At 39.7% G+C, this 10171-nt stretch overlaps 1 protein-coding gene across 1 annotated transcript in view; it reads left to right on the forward strand.

Moving 5' to 3' along the window:
* Positions 1–9342, forward strand: part of KNTC1 (kinetochore associated 1) — a 227099-nt gene extending 217757 nt beyond the window's left edge. The window contains exons 62-64 of the mRNA XM_083151336.1: positions 4519–4664; positions 6362–6452; positions 8805–9342. Coding sequence (XP_083007462.1) covers positions 4519–4664; positions 6362–6452; positions 8805–8828 — 261 coding nt within the window. The 3' untranslated portion in view covers positions 8829–9342. The remainder of the gene's footprint in view (positions 1–4518; positions 4665–6361; positions 6453–8804) is intronic.
* Positions 9343–10171: the final 829 nt, after the last annotated feature.

A 10171-nucleotide genomic window follows, 5' to 3' on the forward strand; every position in this document is an offset into this window, starting at 1 on the left:
TATACTGGGTCCTTTGTCTTTAAAGCACTTTAATGATCTCCTATGACCATAGTGTTTTCACCTTACCTCCTCTCCTTTTAGGATGGCCAACGGTACCAAACAGGGCTGTCTGCTATCCCCCCTAATCTTCGCTGAATCCCTGGCAGCTAGGATTCACAACATAGATATTGCTGGTGTTCGGGTGGGACTGTCTGAGCATAAAATTGCATTATATGCTGACAATGTTCTACAAACTCACCCTCTCTGCAACCTCTCCTCTCTGAATTTTTATGGTAAATAATTACCTAGAGGATAATGAAATTTATCATAATTTGGACATACAACAGGATGCCTTGAAAGCAGTATTAAGAGGATCCTTTATAAAAAAAATATCAGAAGTTAAAACAAATAGCAGAAGGAAGGAGAGCGTGTTAGAAAATGAATTCCATCAGTTAGAAGATGACTATATTAACTCCAGGTCATTAAGTATTAAGACAAAGATGATAGATGCAAGAGAGGAATGGGTAGAATACTTGTTTAATAAATCTAAAAGGAAGATAGAATTTAGCAGGCATCGCCAGTACTATCTGCTACCGAAAGGGGGGGTAGTCAATTGACCTGCTTGGCTAAAAATGGAAATAGCGGTAATATAATCTCTAGTATTAAAAATCAACAGGGCAAGATATGCCACACAGGAAAAGATATAGTAGAGGTATTCCACCAGTATTACGCTGATCTGTATGGATCCGGAAAGAAACGTACACAAAGGGAACTGCAGCAATATCTGAAGCACATTTCATTGCCATCCCTAACAACAGATGAAGCAAATGTGCTGGAAATTCCGTACACCAAAGAGGTAGCTGCGGTTATTTCCTCCCTTCCTTCTGCGAAGGCATCAGGGAAGGACAGAAATATATAAAAAATATGGTGATTTTTTTTTTTGTACCCTATTTAACAGATTTATTTAATTCACTGCTACAGTAGAATGGGTCTCTCTTCCCCCTACGATGTTGGAAGCAGTAATTATTCTGATATTGAAGAAGGAAAAGGATCCCCTCTCTCCAGATTCATACAGACCTATTTCACTATTGAATACAGATATAAAGATACTGGCCAAAATAATAGCCGTAAGATTGAATAGTGTTTTTGAAACTATAGTGCATACAGATCAGGCTGGATTTATGCCAGGTAGAGCAACAACCCAAAATCTGAGACATTTGTTCTGCCACTTGCAGGGGGACCAGAACCAGAAGACGTAGGCCTTGGTCGTATCCCTGGATGCGGCCAAGGCCTTTGACACTGTGGACTGGGAGTATATGTGGGCAGTGCTACAGAAATTAGGCTTTGGGCCATGATTCATTAAATGGATCCAGATGCTATAAACTTCCCCGTATGCAAGGGTATCAGTAAACGGATATATCTAGAGAGAAGAACTCGGCAGGGATGCCCACTATCCCCTACTTTGTTTGTCATGGCAATCAAGCCATTGGCATGCAAAATACGCTCAGACCTGGATATCAAGGGAATCTCAATAGGTAAAGTGGTAGATGTTGTAGCACTTTATGCAGACGACATGCTAATTTTTCTACAAGATTCAGGGCAGTCCCTTCAAACTATGTTAGATCTAGTGAATGTCTTTGGGAAGATATCAGGACTACGAATCAACTGGGGCAAGTCAAGTATGCTCCCAATATCGGGGAAGATACCTGAGGAGCATCCTGACCTGCATCAGCTAAAATGGACCCTTAAGTTCAAGTACCTGGGCATTTGGATAACTCCAAATATGCATACGTTTATTGAGTTAAACGTGGAACCAATTACAACACATATATGGAAAAACTTCCAATTACTGTTACAACATGTATTAATATGTTCAAGACGGCAGTACAGCCGAAATATTTGTATGTCTGGCAGAACTCACCTGTATATATTCCCAAGGCTGTATTCACATCTATAGAAAAAACAATACTGTCCTTTATTTGGAAAGATAAACAAGCCCGGGAGGCCTAGCCCTTCCAAATCTCAGGAACTATTTCATGGCCTCACAATTAGCACATGCACAAGGGTGGGTTAATAATGAATTAGATCAAACAACCCAAGCCCTTCTAAAAGAACAGATGGGTCAGTGTGAATCTCCAGTATATTTTTTGCTATCTGGGTATCCCCTGAGAAGGATTCACCCAATGTTCCGACAACTAGCACTAATCTGGAGACAGGTACATGGAATATGGGTCTGGATGGGAATAGAAACTCAATGCCCCATATGGTTTAATAGGAAATACAGAGAGCTCGAAAAGCGATCTACAGATAATATATGGGGGAAAAAAGTTGCATGGTGAAGATAGGACATCTCTATGATAATGGTCATTTAGTCAATTAAGTAATGAGTTTGATATACCAAATAATCAATTTTTTTAGATATCTTCAGCTGAGACATGCTATACATAAACAATTCGGAGGCTATACTTTGGAGATCTCCATATCCCCTATTAAAAAAATGATATGAAATATGAACAGGAGGGGGCAGGTATCAAAATTATATACGAATACCAATACAAACCAACACCCTGAGCTATTAGGTCAATTATCAACGAAAAACTGGAAAAGCATGTTGGGTTCAATAAAACATGCTACATCTTGCATCCGATACCAGCAGATACATTTTTATGTTCTCCATAAGGTATACCGTACCCCGGTGTTACTGCATAAGGCAGGTATAAGGGACAATGCTACATGCCTAAAATGTATGGAGGAAGGAGCAGGGTTCTGGCACTTGACATAGGAATGTCCCCGGGTACAAATATTCATGGTAAATGGGATAGGTGGTGCAATTCTCGTCTATATAAAATAAATGAAGAGGATGAAGATCTGCTGAATGAAGGGCAATAATCCATTCAACACAAGTGTTAGGGAAAGAAAAGGGGGGGGGGGGGTGAAAATAATGCACTAGTTCACAAGAATGATATAAAAGAATGCTACACAAATGATATATATAGAAAATGTGTATAATTTGCGAAATGATGATCTCTTAACACTAAAGATATAATTTAATAGCAGACACAAGTTACTACATGAGAAAATACAAAAAAAAATGTTATTAATAATAATAAATACATTTGAATAAAGCACGACAATAAGAAATGTTGATACTTATGGGGTTACAAATGGATTTAATAGTAAAATGTTGTATGGACTGACGCCCAATAAGACAAATAGAAACATAGAGCAGCGTGGGAATAGTGATAAATAAATGAATGAACCAAGAAGAAAACCAGCATTGGGTACTGTAAAATAATGACCTGTAACTGGTTATTGTTTAAATGTGGGTGAGTTATGTAAATGTACGTAGTGGTTGTTGTATGTCTATGTATTTTATCTTTTTTTTTATATAAACAAAATCAAACAAAGAATATGTAAGTAAAAAAAAATGTTTATACAAACAGAAGTGCTTAAACTCCAACTTCACCAGCTGTTTCAAGCTAACTTTTCCAGGATATTGGATTAGATTAACTCTGACCTAAATTCTTGGTCTGAGCAATTTATCTCTTGAATAGGTAGGGTTAATTTGGTTTTGATGAATGTACAGTACTTACATGGCTTCTTTATCTTTTCCAAACCCTCCAATATTTATCCCATCCAACTGCTTCGATTTCAAACTTCACCTTTCATATGGAGAAACAAACATCCTAGGATCCACCTACAATTATTACAGTGTCCTACTCACAATGGTGGATTGGGTATCCCAAATTTTAAGAGCTATATTATTTTAGCCGCAGAATTATCTTGTTGTGCCCAATGGTGCAACCCTGAAGCACTGAAAGTATTGTCTTATAATAAGGCAGACGAGTTGGGTCTCTCCACAGTTTCCTCTCTTATGGATATTGACATCTAGTTGCTCTAAAACCGTATTCACACCCGATATTTTCTCATTCTTCATCTGTTTGGGACTATGCAAACCAATAATTTGGCCTAGCCTGTAGTTCAACCCCTATTATTCCTCTTTTATATGACCCCCTATTTTTCATCCGGGTATGCAAAAATATCATTCCTCCTGTGGAAAAAAACTGAAATATTCTGCATCTAAAGGATATTGCTGAAGATATGAGTTTCCAATCAAACTCCGGAAGATCATTGCGTACCTAGCAGAAACTCCTATCCATTCCTTCAGATTAGACATTTCCATTCCAAAATAAAAAACCCTTTTGGTCTGGGTTCTCTCCCTTAAAAAAAAACAGAGTTGGGCCATCCAATGCACATTTCAATTCTGGAGGTGTCTAGGCGCATATTAATAAAAGCATGAAGTTTTCCTGTAACAAGGTTTACATTAAGATGCTATGTTTTCCATGCAGGTTACTCTTCATGCATCTCCCTTTGTCTTATTTGCCATATATCTATTTCCTTAGCCCCCCCCCCCCCCCCATTGAACTTTTGCAGTATTGCCTTTCTACTTCCTCACATACCTGCCACATACAGACTTTTATATATGTAAATGTATTTTTCTAAAATCCCATTATGTCTTTTGTTTGCTTTTTTTTGTAGATAAAAGATTTATTTCTGGATAATCTGATTAAGAAGAAACATCTGGAAAAGTTTGTGAAAAGCAATTGTTATAATGTGTTGACATCGCAAGCTATTAATTCCAATCGGGTTAAAGAGCTTGCAAATTACCTGGTAAACAAGAATTGGTAAGTTGCTGAAAATAATGTACATACAATATATACATCTCTGCCTCCCGATCTATTGCTGCCCACCAGGATCAGCAGATCCTCCTGTCTGTGGTCCCGGTGCTTCTCCTGTTCGAATGTCACCTGCAAAATGGCCGCCGCCTTAAAGCAGACCGTTATTTAGGATGCAAGAGGAGGTCGCCGCCTCCCCTGCTTCTGACCCCATTCCTCCCACTGGAATGAACGTCCCAGCGAGTGGGAAACTTACCAAAATTGTTCGCTCCGGGAGCTAATTCGGCCTGCAGCAAACGAGTCTGAATCACTCCCGTTGTGTACAATGTGTTACAGGTAAACGAAGCAGGGCTGAACGAGAATTTTACATTGTATCCAGCCAATCTTGCTAGGCCTGGGACAATGGGAATTTGTCCCAACTATTGCACTGACAGGCCGTTGTACTTGTGTGTACGTGGCCTAGGTCATGTGTAGTTAAAACCTGGTGTCCCTGGTGCAGATTGTGTGGTGTTCTACTGCGTTTGCAGTGCGAATAAGACAAATTTAAATTAAAGATCCCTATGCTACAAAAATTGCCGCAGCTCACGCATGTCTTGTGCTGCATGCAGGGCCGGTGCAAGGCACCGGAGCGCCCCAGGCGAGTCGGGGTGGGGGCGCCCCAGTGCCGGGGGGGGGGGTACCTGTCCTGCGGCGCTGTGTATTTAAATCTGGCGGCGGAGGCAGCGGGGGTCCCTGCAGTCCATTAGAAATCACGAGCGCTATCCGCTGGGCTATGCGGAAGCGCTTCTAGTGTGAAAACTCTGGCAGCACGCTGATTGGCTGAGATCAGCGTGCGCCGTGCTGCCAGAGTTTTCACACTAGAAGCGCTTCCGCATAGCCCGGCGGATAGCGCTCGTGATTTCTAATGGACTGCAGGGACCCCCGCTGCCTCCGCCGCCAGATTTAAATACACAGCGCCGTAGGACAGGTACCCGGGCGGCACAAAATGCCGCCCTCCAGTGGCCGGCGCCCTAGGCAAATGCCTAGATTTGCCTAGTGGTGGCGCCGGCCCTGGCTGCATGGCATATGGAGCTAGTTATATGGGTATGGGTCATAGATCTGACAGTCAGGTCCACAGGCCACATGAAAAGGGAAGACATGCCGTAGGTCATCGGTATCAAAAGGTCGACACATGTAATAGGTTGACATGCGTTTTTCATGGCGTTTTTTGGTGTCTGTCAATGCTAGGCACATTATTATAATCTAACTCTGTCCACCTGGAAGTATGAAAAAGACGACCGCATCCCAGTTATATATAATGACACATATGTAGTTAACTTTTGACATTACCAAGAAAACTAAATATAAAGCAAGTTTCATAGATCTGTTATGACTTTTTGTTATGTCCTTTTTATTGTCTTTATTTATTCCGCTGTACTGCAAAGACTTGCCTGGACTTAACTTTAGTTTTGAAGAGTAGAAAAAAGAATTCAGTCTGTATGGCCAGAAGGCATTGGAAGTTTTTATAAGGCTTTGTTGCAAAAGTAGATATAATAAATGACTATGAAATAAAATTACTATTTACAAATGTATACATTTTTCAAATAAAGTAATATACGCTTGACACCAGCAACCTTCTATAAATAGTGAAAAATGAATGTTTATGCATGTGTTTAGTTTATCCTATTATATACTGTTATCATGAAATCTGGTTGCCATGTTTGTAGTTTGGATGATGCCGCTGAACTTGTAACTGAATATTTGAAGCGTCGGGGCAAACCATTCCCAAGAAACCTGTCTCCTGTGGACATTATGAAGGTCAGTATGGACGGCAAATAAGCAATGTGTTTTTTTGCAATTAATGTGTGTGCATGATCCTTAGCTGTGGTATGTAATTCGTTCTTAAAAAGTCAGATAAAGCAAAAGAAAACGAAAACAATGATGAAAAATTCTATTTGTTTTGTGTGGGGGAAGTGGGGGGGGGGAGGGTTAGACAATTAGAGGTGGGGTACACGGGTTAGCTATTAGAGGGGCAGGTTAGGGAGAATAGGTTCAGAGGGCGCTGAACCAGAAAACTGTTACAAAACACATTTATGTAATATTTAATATAAAAAGCTTTTTTACAGCTCAGAACATTACACTGTGAGCATTAAATATGAATAATCAATCGTCATTAATTGTACATAAAGTAATGAATTGAGATCCTTTAAGATGACTCCGATACAATCAAAGTATTACCTTAACACATTTCGTCAGTATATGATTTCATCAGGGTTGAATGTACAGTGGGTTTGATTGAACACTATAATTAAAAATCATATAATCCGTTATTACGAAAATGATATTCAAGGTTATACTATAACAAAGAACATGTGTAACGGAGGAGATGGCAGACTGATAGATATCAGCGCCCTCTGAACCTATTCCTTTTTCATTTTTAAAACTCAGAATCCTATCTAACAGGGGATTCTGTCAGAGGTGCTGCTTATACTCTCTGCTAGTGCGGGTTGGGATTTTTTCTTGTATGTATATATACAGTTGCAAGAAAAAGTATCTAAACCCTTTGGAATTACCTGGATTTCTGCATAAATTAGACATAAAATGTGTTCTGATCTTCATCGAAGTCACAACAGTAGACAAACACAGTCTTTTTTTTTTTTTTTTTTTATAAACTTTTTATTGAGACATTCCGTGCACATTATAAAACATCTGCAACATATTAGTTGTCACATTCTTGACAGTCAAAAGATAGCAATAAAGAAAAGGTTTCATCAAGCCCCACAACATGAAAAATTTGCCCACTTTTTTATCTCTGTCTACCATAGCCTCCACCCAATCCATCCTGAACAGAAAATGTAGTTTAGATAGGAATAGGGGGAATTGTGGAGGCGTGGGATCAATCCATCCCTGAAGAATAGTCTTCCTACCCGTTGCACTCAAAGCCAAAACACAGTCTTCTTAAACTAATACAACACAGTTATATGTTATATACGTGTAACCCATCACCTAGCAACAAGTATACACAAAAGACAGTTGTTAATCTATTACAGTTAAAAGAAATAGCTGACTACATAGTGCGATTGCAAGCATATATGCTAACTGTTCATCTCTCAAAGGGGCAGATGTATTAACCAGCGTTAAGTGCAAAAATGCACTTAACGCTGGTTAACTGGGGGGGATTACGTCTGTCCTAATGTATTACTAGCGCACCTAACGTGCGCTAGTGACAGCCCATGAGTTACGCTCGGCGGGGCTGTCCCTGCAATCCCCCCCCCAGGGATTAACGGCTGGGGTGATGTATTAACAGCCTTCAAGGCGTTAATTCACCCCGGCCGCTTCGCCAGCTCAGGGCTAGCGTTGTCCTATCCCCCACTATGGGGACAACGCTAGCCCTGCGTCTGGCTTGGGCTGCGCTGGAAATCTCGCGGTTTTAGCGAGATCTCGCGCATGCCCAGTAAGCCGGGCAGGGGGGGCGACGGCGACTGCGCATGTGCGGGGCGGCGAGGGAGCCGATAAGGAGAGCCGTTAACGCTGGGGATAACGGCTCTCCTTATCGGCTTTGGGGGGGGTTAATACATCTGCCTATAACGTTTGCCCGCTTCTCCACGTTATGCTGGAGAAGCGGGACTCGTTATTCTCAAAACGTTATAGGCAGATTAGTACATCTGCCCCATTGTTACGTATAATAACTCAGTAGGGATACCAGAGCCTAAGGCAGCATTACTGAAGATAGGTACTCTAATTATACTGGTATTAATATATAATGAAGTGCCCAGGGAAACTAAATAGGTTGTACTAGACTATGATTATTGATTACATAAACAATAGAGATTGTTTTACATGCTATTATAGGTATGGTGTACAATGCATGGTATATGTTTAAAGATGTGGCACCAACTCTCTGTATTCTAACCTATACGTTACTTAATACAGATCTCATTTGAACCAGGCTTGGGTGCATTAATGGATAGTTTAAAGATGTACTAAATAAATGCTATAACTGGCTACTTGATTGACATGACTAATTCATATATTTATTTCAATAAAGCCCAAGTCTTGCATGTACTATTTCTCCTACTCAATGTCCAGGAAAATGCTATCATATACAACACAATGTTACAGTTGCTTTGTACCAGCTTAAACTATTTATTATTTTTGTCTTTAAAACAGGGCTTTCTAAGCGAACAAACATAAAGATGAAATGACACATGTTGGTAAAGATTGTGTATTTATTAAAGTAGACACAAGAAGTCACTGGCTTGGTCTTCACTTAACCTGAGGTTTCCGTGCTTCAAGGAGCATAGCATATTCAAATGAATCGGCAGTTCTGTTTTGTTGGCAGATTTTTCAGAAAATCAGTGACAGTAAGGTTTCTGTATACATTGTAGCTTCAGTTCGGAATTTGCATCTGATGTAATGAAGTCGGAGTTGGCGGTGCAATCATTTACACGGCAAAATCATTCCTTGTATGATTTTTGATGCTTGCTCCTTTAAAAAAAAAAGTCAGTTCAGCCACATTTTGCATGACCGCCAAACTCGGACTTTATTACATCCCACCCATGGTCTGTCCCTATTTATGTCTTCTTTTTCATTTAAAAAGAAAATGTCCGTGTCAATTAATTTGTATAACTCTTTTACTAATATTGTGCCAATGAAAATAGTATCCTGTATTATTCCATTGTTTAAAATAAAATATATTGAAATGTTATACCAGTCTCTGTTGATTAAATGATGTGTGGCATGACTACAGTTTCCTGGAGGGGAGGTTGCTGCTGGGAGATGTAGTTCTCCATGCTGCAGACATCTGAAACAAACGGGGGAGGTGGGCAGGTAATCGGCACACACAACAATGATCACATACTGTATACACACACAATAGCTGCAGACGGTAAGTAATTAAGCGAACTTTTCACTTGCAGAATTATTCATGGGGCAACTTGGGGTTCTGAAGCAAGTCCCGCAATTTTTTCAACCTATTTTGATATGCTTAACACTGGTGCTTGTTTTTTATTGTGCTTTATTTTTTTGGGAAAACCTGCATGTGCAGTTTACTACCGCTTGAAAAACAGTACTTGAAATATAAATTGCTAAAGGGTTAAGAACACTGTTAAAATAAGTGAGTGTCAGAGAGACTGTAAATGCTAGACTTGATAGGTTAAATAATTTGCACATAGTAAAATTTTTGGAAATAACAACTAATATTGTACACACTGTACTGAGAAGAAAACAGAAGATAAAAACAAATGCCACAAATATCAAGGATTTTATAGTTCTCTGTATCTTCCCACGCTTGTCCTTGCATCTTTTGAGCTGTTTTACAATACATATTGTACAGAGAAATATAATAAATAAGGGAACTATGAGCTGAATAACAAACAAAAACATAATGCCAAAGGGTTTTGTTAGTTATCTCTCCTGTTATTAAATGTGATGTTGATAAAACATAGACATTCAGTAATATGACAATACCCCATAGTGAGAGTGAGATGACCAGACCCCCAGGGATAGTCTTCATCATGTTAATCCTGTGAATGAGG

The sequence above is a fragment of the Crinia signifera genome, chromosome 1, assembly GCF_055691185.1.
Source record: "Crinia signifera chromosome 1, ASM5569118v1, whole genome shotgun sequence".
Classification (NCBI taxonomy): domain Eukaryota; kingdom Metazoa; phylum Chordata; class Amphibia; order Anura; family Myobatrachidae; genus Crinia; species Crinia signifera.